The 22811-nt window shown below is 40.6% G+C and overlaps 1 protein-coding gene across 1 annotated transcript; it reads right to left on the reverse strand.

Annotated features, from left to right (window-relative positions):
• Nucleotides 1-1333: 1333 nt before the first annotated feature.
• Nucleotides 1334-16629, reverse strand: atp8b3 (ATPase phospholipid transporting 8B3). Its single transcript, XM_075484324.1, has 27 exons — nt 16605-16629; nt 15975-16060; nt 15709-15822; nt 15243-15341; nt 14593-14654; nt 13755-13827; nt 13510-13580; nt 10818-10909; nt 10580-10738; nt 9490-9578; nt 9207-9400; nt 8883-9091; nt 7791-7822; nt 7508-7664; nt 6978-7166; nt 6715-6827; nt 6214-6381; nt 5913-6024; nt 5728-5803; nt 5486-5609; nt 4762-4948; nt 4434-4657; nt 4254-4337; nt 3948-4172; nt 2437-2575; nt 1962-2092; nt 1334-1608 (listed from the first exon to the last, which is right to left on the reverse strand). The coding sequence occupies exons 1-27, from the start codon at nt 16627-16629 to the stop codon at nt 1405-1407; spliced, it is 3438 nt and encodes a 1145-aa protein (XP_075340439.1). The 3' UTR covers nt 1334-1404.
• Between the last annotated feature and the right edge of the window lie 6182 nt (nt 16630-22811).

Genomic DNA, 22811 nt, shown 5'->3' on the forward strand with positions numbered 1-22811 from the left:
AATTTCCTGCTAATCTAATGATGATGTAACCAGCCGCGAGGAATAAAAAATGGCTCCGGTTGGTGGCTTTTGCACAGAGAACTATGCAAACACCTGACCCCCCCAATCTTAATCGTTGCTGCTGGGTCAGAGTGTGTAACCCTCAACCCCCTCCACATTTCAACACTCACACTTCAACCTCCTCCACCTCCGCTCTTCCCACCCATGTCACGAGCCGAGTGAGGGCGGAGCGACCCCAGTCACTCGGAATTTGTTGAAGGGAATGGCTGGGGAGAGAAGAGCACTACAGCCCCCCCACGTTTCACCACACTGATGTCACACAGCTTTACATGAACGCCCCAAACTGCCACTGACGTCAAAATGGAGTCTGTGCTGATGTTTGCAAGCTGATCCTCCCCGCTCATGGCTCCATTGTCCTACAATGTTTGACTGTCTTTGTCCCCAGCGCCAAGGAAGGGCCACAATCAATGCAAAGACACTTACATTGTACCTACTTAAGTTTACAAAGTCGTCTGGAGACGGTGGCTTATATTGCACTTGGACAGACAGACAGACACACAAACAGACACAGGCACATGCTGGAGAGGGTAAGTCTGCCTTTTGAGAGTGTTTGTTGAAACCAAAGATGAAATCAGAGGTATGACAATCTGGCTGCCAAACCTAGAAGACAATGTTCAGCTCTCCGGGCTGCTCTACGGGTCCCGTGATTGACCGGCCATGTGGACATTCCATGTCTTGCACTTAAACACACACATGTACATACACATAGCCTGGTGTAAACCTTTTCACACACACACACACACATATACACTCACACACACCTCCACCCACATGGAAACGGGGGGAAAAAACCCACTCACGTCTGATCAGAAAGCCTCTCTTCCCTCCTCCCACTGCAGAAGCCGGAGAGCCTGTGGAGGACTTTTAGTTTCACTCTATTTGAGACTCTTGAGAAGGAAAAAAATCTGAGTAATAACTGTTACAGAAAAATAAAAACTTAAAAGGATAATATGGGTAAATTGCGTGTTTTGAAATAAATTAACAAATAAAACAATTGTAAAACAAAGAGGCGCTGTCGGTTTATTGCATTTGGTTTGATCTTCAACAAAGGGAAATTTGAACTTTACACAAGATCCAAGACATTCAAAAAGAGATGAACTGTCAGTGTAAAGGCAGTCAGCAAGATTTATAGGGCAGAATATAGTTTTCATATTGTAGAATTCATTTTATTGGAAGCAATACAGTAGTGTGAGGGTTTAATGAAGAGTAGCAAGAAAATCATGTTTAAGATATAGAAACGTAACATGTTGTTTTTCTATTTCCATGGGGCAGAAACAATCAATATGATCAAATATTTTCAAGTAAAAAAATAGAAATAAAATGGCTCATGCATTTCATACACAGTTAGTGGCCTTGTGAATCAGCTGGGTTGCTACTTGCAGTCACCTTCTTGTCCATTGACGGCACTGTGCTGCGGATGGATGTCGCTGAGGTGATGACACGTCCAGGCCCGGCCCCCTGAGAGATGGCGTAAGACGATCGGCGGAGAGACGTTCCTCTTCTGAACTTTGACCTCAGCTCCACTGGTTGAGGGGATGTGATGTGGACCTACATCACGATGAGAATGACAGTGACCTTTTATCAAACCCAGTTCAGAAAGTCAATTGTAATCTTTTTTCACAATGTCCACAATGCGAACATCTAAACTATTTAACTCTTAAGATAAACACTTGATTGTTTGTTACGGCAGCTGCTAGCAGTTATCATCCAGAATGTGGTCCAGCGATCCAAAACCCCAATCGGTGGATCTGATCTAATCCATTTCAAGTGAATTGTATAATCCAGAAAGCTACAAAATAGCTGCAGTCTTAGATTAGGCCTTTGAGAAGTATGCATTTATAAACAAATAATGCTTGGTTTAATTTGTTTAACAAGCACAAATATACACATAGATACCTCACCTTGTGTTTGTGATGGACGGTGAGAATGACATTGAGGGCGAGAACAGTGAATGAGGGCAATACAGCTGTCCAGGCAGTGAGCAAAGCCGTGAGCCACACAATGGGATCGATAAAGGCTTTGTTGGACACCCCTGGTAAAAAAAAATAATAAAACAAAACAAAACAGAAGAATCAAACATATTCACAGGAAGAGCACATAAAGATTCTTAATTTCTTCAACATGAAAAAAACAACTGCCAGGGACGTTTCTTGTCGTTTGCCTGCATGCTGCATCTTACACTTACAGTCTGAGAGTAGTAACCCTTATTTTGCTTGTCTTGGCTTTATAGTTTGCATGACATCCTGCATTTGGTATCCGTTTGGCTGTAATTAGGCACTAATTTCCAGTCATGAGATATTAAAATGGCCATAACCTCGGAGCAACATATCTGCAGAGGAACAGGTAATGAAAGCTCTCAATAGAGTAGAAATGTACCGAGGAAGAAATAGTCACTGGGTGATCTCTGGAAAAGCTGAGGGCTGTGGGTGATCCTGGTGCAGATGAAGAACAGCACCACAGAGACACACACAGCTGCTATGTTGAACTTTGTCCAGTATCTGGTCATCAGCACAATCTGTCAAAAAGAAACACTGTCATCAGAGGTCAATTAATGCTATATGTGGCTTCACAGTAAGGTGGGTGTTAGGATAGAACATCTATTTTAAGAAATGAAATGCGTTGTTTATTTGTTTTTTTATATTTCAATTTTCTTATTTTAGAATATCACAGCACAGTAGAGTGGTATAAATATATTAAATATAAGCATGTTAGCAAAGAAAGACTGTGTCGCATTTGAAGCTTTGAACATTTATTAATTCAGCAATTTTTTTTTTATTTTTTTTTTTACACATAATGCAGAATTTGGCCTAAAAAAATAAAAAAATAAATAAAGCACGTGAATGTGTGTCCACGAAGAGATTCCCACCTCACGTTCTGTTCTCAAAGGGTTCCCATGTGTTCCTCTGAGTCGATCACTGACCGCATGGGAAACCTTTGGAAGCTTGCTCCTTTAGTTTTTGTGCTACAATGTGCTACAATTGTTTTAAGCATCTACACAAGTCGATCAGTTTGATTCACGCCACAAATTGCTCGTCTTATGTTTCTGCAGTTGCACTGTTAGGATTCTTTGCGAATGAAGCTTTTCACACCTAATGTGGTAAACAATATGCAGAAATGCTGGAAAACTTTAAAGTTGTCCACAAAAAAAACCATTTCAATGTCTGCAATTCAATTCAGACTAAAGGACATCAAGAGACCTTTTCATATATAGTAGAACATTTTATTAATGCAATAATAACAATTCTTCCTAACATGTTTGGTTTTCAAATCAGTATATTCACTTAAAAATAGGGCTGGGCGAGTTGACTCGTTATTATCGCGTTAACTCGTTACTTATTTAACGTCGATACATTTTTTATCGCGCATTAACGCAGTTTTTTTTTTGGGGGGGGGGCTTTTGTGTCTTTAATGGATAGGAAAGTTCAGAGAGACAGGAAGCAGGGGGCAGAGAGAGGGGGAACGATACGCAGCACAGGGCTGTCCGATGCTGGACTGGAACAGGGGCCAGCTGCAGCGAGGACTATAGCCTCTTGTACATGGGGTGCCTGCTCAACCCACTACGCCACGGACCACCAAAGTGTGTTTGCACAACAAATGTTATGGCACTTTCATTCATATGGCATGAAGACTTTAAAATACGACTAAATGCTAAAAGCTATACACTACTTTTGAATTTTTTTTTGGATTTTGCGTACAAATGCGATTAATCGTGATTAATCAGGGAAATCATGTGATTAATTATTAGATAAAAAATTGTAATCGTTGCCCAGCCCTACTTAAAAACCTTTAAAAAAGTAGTTTCCTCAGAAGTGCCAAAAGACTTCAGAGTAAAATTCTGGTCATAAGTTACCGAAGGTCTCTTTTACTTGTGAAACAGCGATCCTGACCTCAATTGTTGCGGCGAAGGTGGCTGCCATGGCGGCAGTGACTGCCATTGTCTGGTAGTCCAAGGCTGTGTCGTGGAAAACTCCAAATGGGATGAAGAAGAGAACGAGCGACGTGTAGACCGCATACAGGAGACACAAAGACAACTTCCAAGGGCTGGAGAGTTCCTGTGTCTGTCCACACTTGTACAGCTCAGGTAATTTCAGGCTGCTTTCTGCACTCACATCCTTCAACACAAAGGTGTAGCTTTCACTGTGGAGGTGTTAATCTTTACATGATAATGTTGTAATTAAAAACCACTGACTGACCTGTTCAAAAATGGCCATGCACATAATTGGTGATGCCGTGTAGAAGACAGTGTAGAGAGCGATGAACCATGTCTCATACAGAGACTGCGGGAGAAATAGGCAGTGAAGAAATGTGTTCAACTTCAGTTCAGTGTGATTTTAAGGAGTTATGCAATTCAGTTTTATCGATGTGTTTCTAACCTGAGCACTGAACCCATTGAAGAAGCCGAACCATACATGCACAAGAGCAAAACCACAGGTCTTAAACAGAAAGTAGCGCAGGAAGAAGGAAATGCGGCGATAGGACCAGCGACCGTGCACGAGCAGCAGCCTTTGCAAAAACCTGAATTGGGACAAGCCAAAGTCTGCGTTCTGCACCGCCTGACCCCCCTCCACACCGGCCAGGCCCACTCCAACATGAGCAGCTGGAGCACAACACAGATCAATACGCCAATATGAGCACCGCAATTTATCAAATGTCTTCTTTACAAACATTCACTCTTACTTCTTTTCATTTCACCAAACTTACTCTTGATCATGTTTACGTCATTGGCCCCGTCACCGATGGACATGGTGACCGAGCTGGTGTGTTTCCTGACCAACTTGACGACGTCAGCCTTCTGTGCAGGTGTTACACGGCAGCACAACACCGAATGACACTGTTCGGCCAGGCTCATGAACGAGGCCCCCCATTCCGGTCTTTGGTTAAACTCTGCCTGGGATAAAACACCAACAAGCAGCTGAGTCCCTGTGAAAGCGTATGTTTTGTTTGATTTATCCAGTGCTGTATATATCACCTAAGCACCAGAGTCTGACCAAACTGTGAAAAAAAGTAGTTTTGAGACGAAGAAGAGAATAGGGATGGGACAAACCCCTGAAAAAGGCAATAAAGTTTAACATTAAGCTGATGATTGGCTTCAAAACTATAACTAGTGAACAGCCAAAAAGTTGGCGAGAAAACAGAAGAAGAATGTGCTAAGAAAATTGACTTCTGAGGTCTTAAGACACCTTCTGTCGGTAAATATCATTTCTGGAAGAAAAAAACAAAAAACACAGCCTAAAAACTCTCACCAACATAAATACTGTCTTGTTCTTTATCTCAAAGTGAACAGGGAAGTCCATCAGTCTCTCGATGTGTCCGACATGAACAAAACAAATTTTCACAAGACATAACCTTGCACAAACTACACAAGATGTTTGTCCATTTTCAAAACTTTATATGCTATCTATTTAAGGTGTAGCCCGTTGTTTACCAGCTCATCTCCGGTGAGGACCACAGAAGTCTTTGCTCTGACCGTCTCCTTGGGTGCAGCCCACAGCTCTGTCTGTCTGGTCTTGAGGAAACTGACCCCGGGGTCTGGCGATTGGAGTATCTGTCTATATGAGCAAACAAACAGAGATCAATTTGATGTTGTGAGTTTGTCTAGTGAGTGTTTTTGAGCATTTGTTTATTCATTCTACTGTTTTTTTTTTTTTTTTTTAAATCACTGCGAACCTCAGTTCCTGCCATTCTAAGAGTCTGGCATCAGGATCCAGTAGTTTGCAAGAGTATCCGATATTCACCGCAGTCTCTACGAGCACAGTTAAGGAGGGGGCAGGAAAGGAGGGAGAAAAAACCCTCAGAAACCACTGTGATACGGTATTCAAAATGAAAACATGCCCCCTTGCATGTGATATTACCTTTTTTGTCTCCAGTCAGTACCCATACTTTAATCCCAGCCTCTTGGAGAAGAGCAATAGTCTCAGAAACTCCCTCCTGAAGCCGGTCCTCTATTGCTGTCACCCCTAGAAGCTACAAATGTATCTTTTTAGCATTTATACAAGATGTTCACTTTATTAAAGTATTAACAAAGAGGAAAACAGGTGATTTCAATTCACAAAAAGATTATGTATTGGCCATGGTGTGCCACTTATCAGCGATGCTGCTTTTAAATGGAGGATTGACAATCAGCACATAGAATCAAACCCAGGAAGAGCCCACCTGCAGGTCCCTCTCCATCTCATTATACATCTTCTCCAGCAGTGTGTCACGCTCACAGGTCGCCATGGCAGCAGACAGAGCCAGAGTTTTACTCCACTGCTCCCACAACGCTTCAGGGACAGATCGAACCGCAACACAGAGTGTCCTCAGACAGGCCTCAGCAAACAACTGACAGAAGATGAGTTTATATGGTTTCTGAAAGGCTGCACATTATACACTGAGTGATCCTTGAGGCAGGAATGAAGGATCAACAGAAAGAAGATGTGATAAACATTTCTGTCAGGACAGGAATAACACAACTATCTCAGTAGGACTAAACCTGAGATGACTAACATGAATTTTTCTGGACAAACAAAGTTACCCTATAAATAGTCTAAAAAGTGTGTTAAACGTTTTGATGATCACATCAAAGAACCCGGTTTGTTTGGTTTCACTATGAAAGCTGACTGCAGCAACTGGAGCCAGCCTGAATATGTCTAAATGTAAAGTACAGTACTTTACCTCCAGAGCTTTTTCAGTGCTTTCCTGATATGGACAGTCCTTCTGCAGTCTCTCTAGAATCACCATATCCGCCCCTTTGCAGTACAACTTCAACCCACCGTCAGGTTCACGGACTGACAGAATTTTTTTTTTTTTTTTTTTTTTTTTAATAAAAGATGAGAGAAGATTGTTTTATTTAAGCCCAAGTGATGAGTTCAAATAAGCCTATTTGAGACAAACAGAAAAGCTATGATATCAGAGTGTGTTAAGAGGGCCACTCTCACCCAGAACAGACATTCGTCTCCTTTTGCTGGTGAAGTCCAGCAGTGCAAGCAGCTGGTATTGGCAAGCGACACCCAGCTCTGAGACGACAACAGAGTCTCTTGTCCTTGACAGAAAGACCCAGCCCAGCTCCCTGGCTGCACCAACAAGAGCTTCCTCATCTGGGGAGGCTGCCTGGTAAACTGGAGTCTCTGGGGGAACGTGGCCAATGCGGAAGGTGGACTTAAACATAGGAATGGACCATTGTGACAGACACTCAGAGATGCGTGTTATTATGTCTGAAGGACTTTCTTTTTGTTAACAATGGAAAATTCACTCATGTTGATTACAATATTTGGACCTTTACAGAAACTCTATCTTATCAGCAAAATACTAAAACATGATGAATCAGACAGCATGTTAATAAATATCAGACCTTAGGTCAGCTGTTGGCTTAGAGTTGGTAACTGATAAGGTTTTTTTTTGTCAATCTGAAGATAATAACTGACCTATCTAAGTGTGAATTACATATAATATGGACACACAGCATCACCTTTCCTCCACTCTGCCATGACAGTATGACACAAAGCCAGTGCCGTAAGGAACTGCCTGCTGTGTGGACACTGTTGTCCTCTGAGCTTCTCCACAAGGCTGGGAGCTGACATGTACAGGCCACCACAGGAGAATGGATTCCAGCTTAAATCCATGGGCTGCACAAACATAAAGATAGAGCACCAAATGTACGTGTGCACTTGCAGAATATCTTGGAAATGGGTCTGAAACACACATGTACAAAACAGTTTAAAGATGCTGGTTGGAGTGTAAGGATAAGGTACCTCTACGTCCTCTGCCCTGACTGATGCATTTCCTAATAAAGAAATCAAGATATTAATCACTAGCAAAAAGTATTGCAAATGGAAGCAAAATACATTAATGATATCGTCAAGAGTATTCTTTTTTTAAGTGATGGAAAAAACATGCAGATTTATGGGCCAAACCAGGAAGTGTCTCAGACATACGACATATGGTTGATGTGATTTTAACAAGGTGTCAGTTACAGTTTGTCTTCCGTGGGCAAAGACAGTGTTAAATATTTAGTAGATGGCTAGACGGTTGTTGCAAATGAGCATGTTAAGTGTCTCTGGTTGTCCCTCTAGAGGAATGAGAGACATTTCTATGTGAGTTTTTTTTTCTTTTTCTCAAGAGCAAAATCTGTTCCACTGTAAGACACAGAGAAAACATTGATCCTTATCAAAAGTCTGTATGTTATATTACAAAGAAAATGTATTTTAAGAGGGTTCAAAGTAATCAGCCTTGTAACCTCAAACAGTCTTGTGGCCTGTGATGCTGAAGAGGCAACATTATTATAGCTTTTACTTGTTTACTTTATATTCACAATGATTGGAAAGAAATCTTCAACTTGTGGCCTTTTTCACAAATTTTCCCACCGAAGAATCAGAAACTTTATGACTCGATTGTAAGACACTTTTCCACCAAGCTATTTCCATATTTATGAGTTTCTAGCTTATAAAATCTTACACTTACAGTCTGAGAGTAGTAACCCTTATTTTGCTTGTCTTGGCTTTATAGTTTGCACGACCCCTTCCTAAAAGGACTCCAACGATGATGCAAAAACCTACTTTATGCCATGTAAAATCGAAACTTGTGAGCACATTCATTTGTTGTAACTCATAATTGAAAGCCAATGTATGAGAAAATAAATCGATACATGAAATAAAGTGTTTGGAGATTGCCTGTTTAGTATGAACAAAAAGACGCTTAAAATTAGTATTTGTAGAATGTTTTTCTTGTGTTTATTTTAAACACAAATCAAATGGTAAATCAAATGATCACATAAAAAAAGTAGTTTTTGATAAAGAAAATTGTTTGAGCATTTCAGGAGAGAACAGAATGCTTGTTATTGTTACCAAAGATCTCCCCTGCTATGCAGCATTGTCTGAACAGCAAACGGTTCTGGGTTAGTGTCCCAGTTTTGTCACTCAGCAGGTAACCCACTTGGCCGAGCTCCTCATTTAGCGAAGTATTCCTGGCCTGGGCTGGTCTGTCTGCCTGCTGCCAATACATTTCCAAATCCCAGCCAATAAACTGGCTGTGGATTGTGTGGATCACCTCAAACCTGCAGACGCACACACACAGAGTGGACACGGTAACTAAACCTATGCGCAGTCTTATGTGTATTTCTTCCTCCCTTCCCATTCACTGATAATTGCATTACTGTAGATGAAACTAACGAGATGTAGAGAGCTATGGGCATGGCTGGGCTGAGAAGGATGATGTAGCTCCAGTAGATGAGGAATCCGGTGTAGGCTGCATCGCCGTTAACCACCAGAGCAGACAGAACCCCCGTCTGGCTCATGACCTGGCTTGAGAACACACCACTGCCGATGGCAAGGAGCAGAGCTGCCAGCAACACAGACAAGACAATCTAGAAGTTCAGAATATAGACACAGACTGTGTTATAACAACTCCGAGAGAAGTCTCAAACTGTCATCTCCCTGCCCTTCACCCACTCACCCCGATCACCACTTTGTTGAAAACTTCCTCCATTTGAGTCCTCTTCACTCTCAGTTTCCCACAGTTTCTCAAGATCTTTGTGTCTGCGCCTGGCACAAAAAAAAAACAACTTACAATTAGCTGCTATCACTACAGCGGCCTCATCAAGTAAGTTAGAAGACCATCCCGCAGCCAGAGGGTGAGAGTTCAAGCCGTCGTGTCAGCAAGCCTCTGCTGATGTGCCCTTGAGCAAGATGCTAAATCCTCTCCACCCTCGAGGGATATCTGACCCTGGCACGGAGGCCAGGGGAAGACAGAATTTTCCTTTGCAGGGATCAATAAAGTATCGCATTCACTTTTCCAGAGATGTTGTCTCGATCTCACATAAACTGTTTAAAGACTGTGAACCTCATGTGTAAAAATGACAAAAGCGTTAAAGGGCAGGAAAGTGATTCCAACTAAGTTCTAATACAGCAGTAATACGTCAACTTTGAACCTGGTAAACTTAAAGTAGGTGATGTCAAGTGTGAAGCAGGATAGAATTTATAATCAAGTTAAACTGGGGTCAAAATAGTAGACAGTTCATGATGAAAGGCCTAAAATGAATCTCTGTAAGAATTTGATCTATTGATCTGTTTAACCAGAACTGAAAGGGTCACATAGCACCTCTGCCTCGTCCAGTAATATCCGATCAATGATTACTTAAAGGACAGGAGGAGCCTGTAATCTCTCAGACAGTAAAACCCCCATATTTAAGACACAGCTGCGAGAGTTAGCCACTTAGTGCATAATTAGCAGTAGACTATATTCCACATAATAAAATTTGTCATTGAAGCGAGCACGGTGCCGTGAAGATAGGTGGTCTGATAGCATATTTAATAGTTTTATTTCTGTTATCATATACCTCTAAGAGGACATTTTCTTCATAATATTTGCATCAGTGTTTTTTTTTTTGCTTTAATAAAACTGTGTAACAGTGGCTGGAACCCATTTGTCAACAATTCGTGAATCTTTACACCCATTTGCAACATACCACAGGCATAGCAATTCCACAGAAATAATCCATGATCATATCTATTCCTTTGAACTGAAAACATCCTCCGACCATTACCAGTGTATAGGACCAAGCCGTAGGCAAAGTCTGTGTTGCGCAGGACTGTTCCTCTCAGGAGGATGTGCTCATTGTCCAGGAGAAAACACTGCCCCCGCCACTGCAGCTGACCTCTGAAGGTGTACAGGCGGCTGTTGGGTTCCTCACAGAACACGACACCTGTGCAATAAAAGATATACACTAGTGTACTCTATTCTAAAATGTAGAATACGCAGTCTTAATAAAAACATTTAGTCACCGTCAAAGGCACCGAGGGCTTCTTCTGAAGGGTGAGAGGTCAGCTCATTGTGTGTAGCACTGAGTGCCTGGCGGTACTTGAGATTCGTCTCTCTGAATGAGGAAAACTACACGGTTAATGTTCAACAGAGAGTATGTGACTAGATAGAAAAAAAAATAAATATATATATATATATATATATATATATATATATATATATATATATATATATATATATATATATTTATATATAGGCCACGTGAGAAAATCCCAATCACAAACTCTTAATCTTGTAGGTTTACAAGCTCAATAATTGACGTCTACTGCTGTGAGCAGTGCAGTAGCAGGTAATTGGAGCATCTAGACTCATACAATTACCAAGAAGGATATCACATCTATAAATTGTTCTAAAATTCTTTAAATACTGGCTAATTTTCCAAATTAACTGACAAAAAGTCACAAAGAGTCACAGAGGCAACAACAACCATGCCACAAATGTGTGTATTGCATTTTTTTGTCCCCTGAAAACATTTCTGTGTTGGCTTTTGTTACTTGCAGGGTTTCTGTATTAGTTTGTGTGAATGTGTTTTCAATGTTGTATTATTTGCTTTCAAGCCCCACTCCAGCAGCTAATATTAAAGGGACACTATGTAATAAATTAAGTCATTTCTTAGCTCAAATCAACATATTCATTCATAAGTTAGTCCTCATTGGTGTAAAATGATCTCTGTCAAAAATCTCACTTATCCTCCTGAGTGAAGAATAACTTGTCTGTATCTACATAGAGCAGGTAAGCTCTATGGAGGCTGCCATGTCCTTCCGGTCTATGAAAAATGACGAAGTGCCGAGAGGGACATAAAGCACTTCGAATCGCGATTTCCCCACCAGGCCTACAAGCAGAAATGACGTCATTGTGACGTCATTTCCGCCAAATGGCTTATTACAGCCGCTAATGCTAAATAGATTTTATTCCTTGGCACATATGTCTTTGTGTTCATTAGCTTTCTTTTTGTAAGTGCATCATCTTCTTCTTTTTATTATTATTCCTATGCTCCCCCTGGATATCTTCTTTTTGGCGTTATGCTCACATTTGTAAACTGTTATTTTGTTGATTTACTAATAAAGTTTAAAAAAAAAAAAAAAATGCTAAATAGATTTTATCTCGTAAATGATCCCACTAATAATGCATTAATTGTTACCAAACTTCTGCCGTAGTACACATAGGCTCTTAACTCACAAAACGAGGCATTAGAAAGTTTGTAAGTTTACCGGGAGTTTATTTACCGCTGCTAATGCTCCTATTGCTAACGAAGGCTAATGCTAACGCTGCGTCGACGTCACTTCCGGTAACTCCCGGAATATGACTAATTGCATTGCTTGCACACCAAAGGAGATGTTATGTTATCTGACATGTTATCTGTCATCTGTATTCATAGTGTTGTTGTATGTGTGTTATATAATCCTTTGTACTGTGTGTCTTGATTTCTTTTTGTTTGTATGGACCTTGAGTCTGAAGCTATAGCTTCTTGAATCTTGACACATTCCGCTTGCCGTAGTTCAAGAAGTTGCAGCGCACATTTGAAAACGTGAGGCGCTAGAGAGCAAATTCATTCAACTTTGCAAAATAAAATTGCACCACTAGATGGGGGAAGAAATTACATAGTGTCCCTTTAATGGTTTTTTCACAGCAGCACCCTTTTGTACTCACTCCCTCAGTTTTAGCTAAACACTTGAAGAGCTGTCCCGGTTTGACTGAACCCTCTCGAGCAACGGCCAATCCCGTGCCAACCTTGTCTCTGGGAAACACTACGAGCACAAAAAGGCATATTATTCAAGTTTGTTTTTCTAATTGTTATCTTATTGCCCCAGTATTGATAGCGATTCTTGCACTCGAGCCACCAGAGCAGCAAGCTCTCGGACAGCTGCCCACGGCCTGGCCCTCGGCCCTGAGCAGAGGAAAAGAGAAAGTAAGCCTGCTGGAAAGCCAGCGTTGGCCTCTAGAGTCCCGGCCAACGAAGGGCTAAGCACTGCTTCACGGCTTCAGTGCAAAAATCCCTAATGACAGATAACGAATTAGAAAAATAAACTTGTCAGGTGACTGACACATCTGCTTGGATTTGCAATGTCTTCTGGATGAATGGTTAGAACAGCATCAGTCTTCAAAATGAGTTAGATGGCAAAACACAGCTGTCTTTTGATCTAATATGCTGATCCTGAAAAGAAAGACTGCAGACACGTCTTCTCTGGTATTTTGATGGGATATCGCAACATCTCCTGATAAAGTGAATCCACGTATGTTGCAGTTTAACATCTTTGAGTAAGCAACTTCTCCACCAAGCTTGTGCCAACTTGTCATGGCGCTTGCTGGCTGGTTCCTCTTTCGGCTCCTCAAAGCGCATGCAAATTAGCCGTACAACCCAATCTAGCAAGTAGTGAGGGCAGGTTCCTCCAGTGTTCTAGATGTAACATACAGGCCATAGGCTGATTTTTCAGCCATAGGCTGATTTTACTTATGATATGTCTTGTAATACATAAAATGTTAAGGTTAAAAACATGATTCTTAAAGGAGGGGGACAGAATACAAATATACCACGGAAAATTTACACTAGAATTAGAGCGTATGTTGTACACAATTATTTCAGGAATCGAGTAGGTATTTTCATAAAATTATTCAATGTATCCATGAACAGATTCATTAGGTAGTTTTTTTTACCCATCTATATCAGCGGTCTCCACATAACACAGACTGTGAGGTTCTGAACTGCATAGAAGGAGGAGATCGGCCTGAGAGGAAAGAAAGAAAATATTAAAGCAGTTCTGAGAGGGAGGTGAGTGCATGCACCTATGCTTTTTTTTTCTAAACAGTTTTATTGCATCTCATCCCAGTCCAGCAACGGTGACAAATAATTAATTTAAAAATGATTGTAATTTCTTTGTTTCATGAATCTGGGGACTCACAGGGATGACTTGGCCCTTGTGGATCCGCAGCACATCTCCCACACACAGATCTTTCCACTGTGCTGTGTTGAAACTGAGCGAGAGAACCGATAAGGAATGAGCATTTGGTGGAGAAAAAAAAAAAATCAATTTTTATACAATTTGCTTAACAAATTCAATCAGTTTGTTGAATAGATTAAAAGTGATAGTAGATATGCTTGAATCTTGATTGAAAGCAGAATCAGGTAATCACAATCCTGACAAAAAGCACAACTCAAAGAGAAAAACAGGCTGGAAATGAATTCACTAAAAAAAAAAAAGACGAGTGGTTTTTATGAGAAGCTTTTCCTTTCGCTTGCATAACTTTTAATAAACATGGGAATGCTTATTTTCAACATGCGCATACAGTGAACCCTCTGATTGTTGATGAATATAGTAATAGAAATATTTGGTGAGGCCAATAACAAAAACTACATTTTTAATGGTGACAAAGGATGCATTATCGTGATATTGATTGTGCCTCGCTTGCATTTACCACAATTTGTAGGAAAGCCATGATTACACACATTAGTCCAGTTGTCTAGTATTTGACGAGAAAAGGCATAACAATCTTAAAATTAACATTCTCAGAAACAGACCGAGGTAGAATATCTGAGGATTAGCAAAGATGTCATCAAGAGGTTGGTCATTGTTCCCTGATGAATTAGGAAAAACTTCGTAATTTTACTCTGCTCTAATTCATGAAAGGACTGTCCAGGGACTTCACTGATTCACACTTCATTAGAGATTCATTAGTGGACAGTTTCACAGTGAAGCTGTGCTGACTCCTGTGAGAATAAACCACTGTCTTTGTCCTCACCTCTGGGAGATGAGTACGTCACAGGGTCGGGAGTTGATCTCAGAGTCACAGCGTCTTCTTGCCTGAATCAGAGACGGAGACAGACAGAAAATAGTGAAAAAGAGCATTAGAGAAACGATAGAGACAGGTGACAAGGAGGAGAGATGAGAGTGATGGACAGGGAGCATGTGAGAGGGAGCGAGGACGGCCATGAAAGGCTGAGCAGTAGAAAGGAAAAGGAGAGATGCCATTATGGGGCTCTACAGTGACACCAGCTGGGAGATTTACACCCTCCACTAAATGATTAGTCAATAGAGAGGGGTCAAGCAAGCATTTCACCCAGAGCTGTTAACGACCATAACTCAGTGATGCACTTAACCAGAGAATTCTCCATGCAAAACATCACGCCTGCATTTAAAAGGAAAAGCTTTAATGATAGAAGAGAAAATTAATGCTACGAGGATGACCGGTTTTGTCAATGAGGAGAGGACAAGGAGTCAATGAGGACAATGAAGGAGAGAAAAGGGAGCTTATACATGCTTAAGTGCTGAGAGCATAAATGCATGCATTATGCTCGTCATATGTGCGGCGTTTGTGTTGAGCTCGTGCAACTGTGTGACCGGGTACATGCAGCTGAAGCTTAGAAGGGGAGAAGGGACAGGTTGTCTCACCATGTCGTTGGCGAGGTCTTTGAGCCCCCTCACAGAGAGTACGAGGAGCAGCGGGATGATGGTGATGTACCAAGGTATGGATGTGATAGCAGGGATACACTAGAAAGCACGAGAGTAAACAAGAGTCCAAAATTCTGAAAAAAACCATGCTCGCACAGACAATATCATCACATGGTTGATTATCCATGCAAAGAAACTTAAAGGCTGAAAAAAGGGGGGAAAGAATATTTCTGGTCATTACTTCAACAGATTTATGCCACAGATACTATGAGAAATTACAAGGTGTAATGTAACCAGTGTGTCACCGACAGCATAACACCTTGAGGCTTGAGACTAAATTTGTCTTCTTCCAAACTAAATACTGTATCAAAGGCTAAAGCTGAGCTCCATACAGCATGTGATTAAAAAAAACAACAACATTCTAATCATGTGAAAACAGTAAGAGACAACAGAGCCTTCATCAGACCTGCAACACCATCATGAGGAGGAAGTAGAGATTAGCTGCTCGCTGGAACTGTTCAAACAGCGTCAGGGGCAGGAAAGTCAGGGGGGAGTACTTGTAGCTGCGTACCACATTGTCCTGGTAACCAAAAAGATGGGAAACAAATGGTTACAGAGCAACAGTAGAAAGCACAGGGACATTAGTATGGCACATATCATCTTATTAACCTGTGTGTAATTGTTTCTGCATGGAAACAGCTGTCAGAATGCCTGGTGGAGGCACTGACTTACCGCATATCGCCCCCAGCGGAAGCACAGAAAGGATTTCTTCTGTTTGTGGTATTGACGGTCGTTCGCCCTCACCTCCCACGTGAAGCCTGTCGGGCAGACTCATAGCTCTTAGTGACCATTTGCATTAAGTGACTTTAAGTATGACATTTCATCATAAGCAAAAGATGGATGCGTGTGCATTTTACAGTGTGTATTTATATGCAAATGTATTTAAAGTATAAGTTTCTTCCATCCTCCAAATCAGAGCCAAAGGAAAGCTAAAAAAAAAAATCCACTAACAGCATCTGTAAACCTTTTTTTTTCACAGCAGCCTTTTTCACATTAAATGGAAGGTAAACACAGGTGTAGCTAATGACATTCACAGAGGTTCTGTTTTATTTAGCTCATTAACATCAGTGTAACACCGGACTGTACTGTTTCATCACAAAATGGCTGCTGTGAAAACAATGTACTGAAGATAGATGATCAATTACATTTAGTTGGGCACACTGATATCAGTGACATACCTGGCTTTTCTTTAAACAATGCAAAACACTTCACCTCCTTCAGAATGAATCATATTAAATACAGTAAGACAAATAAGAAGACATAAGTGAGCCAGTAAAAAGAAAAAAATCAAAACAGACGTACCAGTCTCAACACTTTCCTTGGCCATGATGCTGTGCAGACTCGGACGTTTATAAACTCTGGTTATGCTACATCAAGTAGAAAACACATGGGTGCTTATATCCACCAACCGAGACACCTTTGTCAGTTTTGTAACTGATTACACAAAGCTACTGCACTCAACCTGCACCCAGCATGACAGACAGAAGGTTACAAGTCACTGCTGCTGAGCTAAACAGAGTCCCCCGCCAGTTGTAACTACTTTAAAACACAAACAAAATGTTACTATGGTGAGCTCAAGGACACACTGCTTGTCTTCTTTAAGATGAAATTCAGAGAAATGCACATACTCCCAGATGAATTAGCAGGAAGCTGGTAAGAGAAACCCGAGGCAGCTCAGATCCAAACAGTTGGAAGAAACCCACAGGGTGTCCACAAGTAAGTCTAAACGGATTTATCAGCACAGAAAGTCATTAATAAATGTCATTCTAAAATGTACCACGAACTACATAATACGTAGCCAGGCTGCATTTGCAAAGGAACTTACAAAGAGAGAAAAGCCTGGGAGAACATTAAATTAGTCTCCCTTTGTGTGGCAGTAAATTGTGACTTTAAAGAGTAAATTAACTACAAGCAGCATAACAAAAGAAAGAAAAAAAAAAGACACACTAATCAAAAAAACTTTTGCCTTTACCTGCAGGGTTCGTTGCTACCATCACTGAATCCTTGTTAAGCGTTTGCAAATAAGTGACACAGCTGAGCCACAAATCACTAAGCTCCCCTGACCACAGTTAGAGATTGATATGGATGCTTTCATAACATTTTTGCAACTGCTTTCCATAACACAAATCAGTTTCAGGTTCTTTCCCTCCTTTATGCTGAGGCAACATGACCCCCAGCCACACCTTTCTTTTTCTCCCAGGTGCAGACTCCAGCATCACAGGCTGTACTCCCAATGCACCCTTACCTAAGGAGAGAAAGAGTAATGGAGGAGGAGCTGCAGGGCTATAAGCCTATCAAATATCAGACCACTGTTCGGTTTACTGCACTTACAGTCCTACAGTGATCACACAGTAAATGAGAGAAGTTTTAGTCACTGAGAGTAAACTACAAAGTTTGGCGTGTCACGTTTCCAGGCGTTTTTTTTTCAACCTAAATTCTTACTGCAAGTGTCCCAGAAAACCTTTGTGTTAGAATGATAATGCTGTTCTTGCTCAGCAGCAGTGGGACTACTGGTTTACAGGAGTGTGAACGCTGTGATAAGACAAAGCACACACACAGCCAACACCAAACTACTGTTGCTATCTACAGTTTTTTAATAGTTGAATTCCATAAACACAAAGCATCCTAAACATAAACGATCACATCTTATTTGTGTGGTATCAAAAACAAACAAACCAGAATTAAAAAGTGGTTTGACCCCAAATGTTAAATCATTCCTTTTTATACTTTCAAATCAAAACACATTTTTCATATGCAACACTATAGTTTTTGTCATGAATGCATTTATTGATTCAAGGCCTTCATAACAAGCTCGCTGCCTTCTTCGTGAATCTAATGCCATCTGGTGGAGGAGAGTACCCACTGCAGTTCAGCCCTGTAAGGAGGGTCAAGAAGGGTGACTTTGGAAGCAATGACAACTCTGAACAAAAGGCAGTTTACTGAATTGATGCTCACTGATTGTCAGTTAAATGTGCTATTTGTGGTTTCATATCTCTTTGTCTCATTTCTCTTCCCTTAGTGAGGTTGCCCCCCACAAAGGCCACACATCAACACCTGAAGGTGTGCCTATCTTATGTCTAATATGTGTCTGCATGCGAAGGCGTGTGCATATCTGGAACGATCTTTCCTATCTATTTTTACAGCTGGGTGCAGCAGCAGAGTGGTTAGGGCGATGCACCGGTGGTGTGCCAAGGGTGCTCTCAGGCCTCCGCAAACAAATGAAAGTCAATAGGCTAAACTTTTCCCCCCACAGTTTAACCGTTGCCAGACACGGCTGCTAAACTCAACAACCATAGACACAATGGATATTTGTCAGGCCTGTGAGCTTGGATCAAGGATCAAGCTAGTGTCTCAAAATACTGCCAACCGTAGGCAATATCTCAAAATTAAAGTAACAGTTAGAGTAAATGAAAAATAGAAATGATTTTCTGTCTGGACATATTGAGCAGCTGAAACATGAGGAAGGGATTCACAAAGCTAAAATTGTCATCAATTATATACCGATGAGGCCTGAATGGCCCAAATTTAATCAACTAATATGTAGCTATGTGCCCATATATGCCTGTTTTTGTGACCCCAACTGCAGCACACTCAGGGAAAATTAGTGTGTGCACCCTATCTGTTTGGCAACTGAAGGCCAATAAAAACTGCAACTACTTTAATCATTTAGCGCAGGAACAAATGACAATTAAACACCTGCGAGTCAGATGTTAATGAACGTTAGTGGCTTTTGAAAAAAAAAAACAGTTTAAAAATGTCTTTAGTTATATAAAAACTAATCAAATGGCAATTCAAGATGGTTAGCATATTTACACTACTCAAACCAGTTCACGGGCCAGCTTTTTTAATCAAGATCTGCAAACATGAAAGGAAGGCCTCTTATTTATTCTCACACCTTGCAAATTCTCAGAACTGAACAAATGGTGAGGACACACACACACACACACACACACACACACACACACACTTAAATATACATCTTGTCAATCAGTTCCATTAGCATCAAGTGAGAAACACATAAACAAGGAGGAAATTACAAATTTGAACTTCCTTTTTATTTTGCTCAGTACGACATGGAAACATGTAGCTAAACACGTAGTGGTTTTAACACCTCAAAGTCCACGCTACATGCCTACATGATTATACCATAACTGACTGTAAAAAGTTGATGAGAATCTTGACTTTTATTTCAAGTCCGTCAATGTACACTAAACAATTGTAATTGATGTCATTCCTTGCCCTCAGGTCAGCGATTACTCATTTCTACAAAGCAAAGCATCGATGATGACAGTGAGTTGTTTCCGGCAAAAACTTCAAGTGTTATCTTAAAATACATGTAAATAATTCAATTTCTTATCACTTTCCAGGTATTTTTCCAAAATGGCAACCCTTCATCAAATGATGTCTTTTAAACTACACTAGGTTCTACAAAGTGCTTTGCAGTATGTTAAACAATTACCTATTCACACACACATTGATATTCTTGCTGTCTATAGCTAATAAAAACACTCACATTAATGAGCACAAAGACATATGTGAAGGGGCCGGACTTCTGTTTGGAGGAGCGGCCATCTGCAACATACAAGGTCTCACTGTTGATGGTTTAGTCTGAGTGAAACCCTCCCAAAAAATCTCTCCTACATTGAAAAAGTCCAAACGAAATGTAGCCCCAATCATTCTAAAATGGAAGACGTAGAGGACCTCCTAGATCTGGTTACTTTTTCAAACCGAACAATCTGGGATGAGGGTAACCTGTGTATTTTGTGTTGTACAGCACTTTGTTTCAGCCACGGCTGTGTTAAAAGGCTATATAATTAAAGTTGAGTTGAGTTGAGTGGAGTAACCTGGTTACCATTAATGAGATTCAGACAGTTTATGGTGAGAGGATAATCTTACATTAGAGCATTCCCCCCCACCTGTTAGGCCTCCATGGGAAACTGAAGATGGATGCAGAAAAATAGAGTACCATCCTAAAAAGTAAAATTAAAAAAAAGCAAAGTAAAAAACGTTTCAGGAGTGCCCAGGATCTCAGGCCAGTTTAATGGAATACGTTTCAGCGAGACAACAATCTGAAAAACACAGACAGGAAAATACAGAAATACAGTGGTTTTTAGAAAAAGTCTGAAACCCAAAGAGTTCCAGTCAGAGCCCAACAGAGAAACCTGAAGGTAGCTGTTCACTGAGTTTTCTTGTCAAACCTGGTCAAGCAAGAGCAATTCAGCGGGAAAGAATAGCAGAAAGATTTAAAGGAAAGGTGTACCAGTGTGGTGTCTGAATACTTTTAGATGTGGGATATTTCAGTCTTTCATTCTAAGCTCAAAACTGAAATCAATTTAAAAAGTTCAAATTTTACATTTCAAGATGAGTCTAATATATAAAGTAGAAAAAGTGAAGGTTTGAATTCCTGATGGCACCATTGTTTAACCAGTCACTGTCACTGTTACCAATTCATCAAAATGTCTTACATTGACAATAAAAACCACAGTTGGGAGAACAAACAAGTTCATCATCTCCCTGCACTTTATCGCAGCTTTAAAAAAATTTATCACATTTCCACCACATGCTTGATGTTAATATTGATGATCTCACTTCTCACAGGATCTCAGCACAGGTCTCATGATCTTCAGACCACCCCTATCTTCAGTATGCAGTGTGTGAAAAGTTTCTGTGCTGAGCAGCTACACATTGTTTTTTTTTTAATTTTTTTTTATTATTTTTCAGGGCCTGCACTACAACTTTGTCATGTGATTCGAGTGCAAAAGTCAGACTGCAATGAAAAGGTGATATCCTCAATTCTTGCTGAGGCTCAACTTCCTGTAAAAAGTGGTTTACACCTCAGCTGTGAGTTAAGGAGCAGGAGGCCGGCCGCAGACGTCAACCTCAACAGTCACACAAATGACCTCCTTAAAAGGGTTGCAGAAGAGATGGGTTGGAAATCACATACAAACCGGTGTTAAATAGGTTAAGCAAAGCAGACAGCAGCTTGTACAAAGTAGAACACAAGTTGGGGGTTAAGTGGGAGTTTGTCTGTGAAGAGTCGGGGGGGGGGGGTAACACAACAACATTAAAGTTTACAGGAACAAACTGATCTAGGCCCCAGTGATGAGTCACCTGTTGGTATAACTTTCTTAAGCAGGGCCGTAACCAGGATTTTTCAAATACCGAGGTCAAATATTGCGATAAATCTTATTTGACAAAAAAACATCCTAATATGGTGACTTTTTAAAATACAGTTTGTAAATGTGAATAAACAGAGGTAAATCACAAGCCTATCAAGGAGGTGAATATGTAGGTGAACAAGTTTATTATAACAATGTGATCACAAAAGTAGAGTATTTGAGTGAGTGAGAATCAGTTCTTCCCCTTTCTTCCTCTACTGACTCTCTCTCTTCAACTCCCTCATTCTCATCCTCTCCTGTGTCATCTGTTTTAAAATATCAGCATCACCATTAATATTATTGTTATTGTTAATATTATTGTTATTATTAATATTGCATTATTATTATTATTACTATTGTCACCATCATCACCATGCATGTGCATGACCCACTAAAAGGTGAAATGAATGAGTTGGGTTATTGGTCTAACCGATGTGCAAAATTTTAGACACCATTTGCAATAAAATCCAAATGGTTCATTAGGGAAAATGCAATCATTTTACCTAAGTAACTGGTTGAATCTACCCACTAAATTAACATCGTAGAATGTGCCAAACAGACCACAAGATGTTGGCTGTATTTTAGATGTATATTCTCAATTCAATCCATTCACTCAACACAGAGAAGACATAGGTATCATGCTGGGCCTGACAACTAGCTAAATGCTGGTAAAACTTGGCTTCATAATGCACCATGAGCAGCACAACTAACCTCAAGATTGTGTCATATGAGAGAGTACAGGGGGTATTTCATTCTGTTATTTTGCCCCGTGTGTATCATCAATTGTTTTAAGTAAAAGAAAAATATAAGTTTCTGACCCAGTTTCTATTAGTCTGCTTTATTTACATGTAGGAAGCCATATAGCACTGAACAAAACTGTAGCTAGTGAGGGTGAATGACCACTAGCCACAGTTGGCACAAAACTGTCAAGCCCTGATTAAAAAAAAGGTTAGCTTAACAGCCCAAGCCGTGTCACGATTCCCAATAATTTCATTACAGGTCGCTACTTTTTTTTGGAAAATCGAATTGAGAGAGAGATTTGTGTGCAGTGTGTTTGTGCCGACTGGAAAACGAAATCCTAACCAAGGGGCTTTGTGACTGTTGCTTGAAATGCTGAGGACAACGATCTAGCATCCTATAGCCGCGCTTTCAACGCATATGAACATTATGAACTGTCACTCATTCTCACTGGCGATTGGCGAAATGAACTCACCTCCTTCTCTCTTTCTTTTCCCCTGGCCAGTTGGCTTTCCAAAGCTGAGTTTAGTTTGTTTAGTAGATTTCTTCATCTTGCTTCCATAGCTGACTTTCGTCGAAGCGCGTAATATGATAAACATGTTTCCAATGTCGG

This window comes from Odontesthes bonariensis, chromosome 15 (assembly GCF_027942865.1).
Source record: "Odontesthes bonariensis isolate fOdoBon6 chromosome 15, fOdoBon6.hap1, whole genome shotgun sequence".
Classification (NCBI taxonomy): Eukaryota; Metazoa; Chordata; class Actinopteri; order Atheriniformes; family Atherinopsidae; genus Odontesthes; species Odontesthes bonariensis.

What these genes read in the sequence shown, in the direction of transcription:
- atp8b3 (XM_075484324.1), bottom strand. Translation starts at nt 16,629, where the DNA reads ATGGCCAAGGAAAGTGTTGAGACTG. An exon ending in ACTGACTGGAGACAAAAAAG is followed by an intron (nt 5,804 to 5,912) that starts GTAATATCACAT and finishes CTGTGCTCGTAG; the next exon opens with AGACTGCGGTGAATATCGGA. An exon ending in TCCTCACCGGAGATGAGCTG is followed by an intron (nt 4,949 to 5,485) that starts GTAAACAACGGG and finishes GTTTTATCCCAG; the next exon opens with GCAGAGTTTAACCAAAGACC.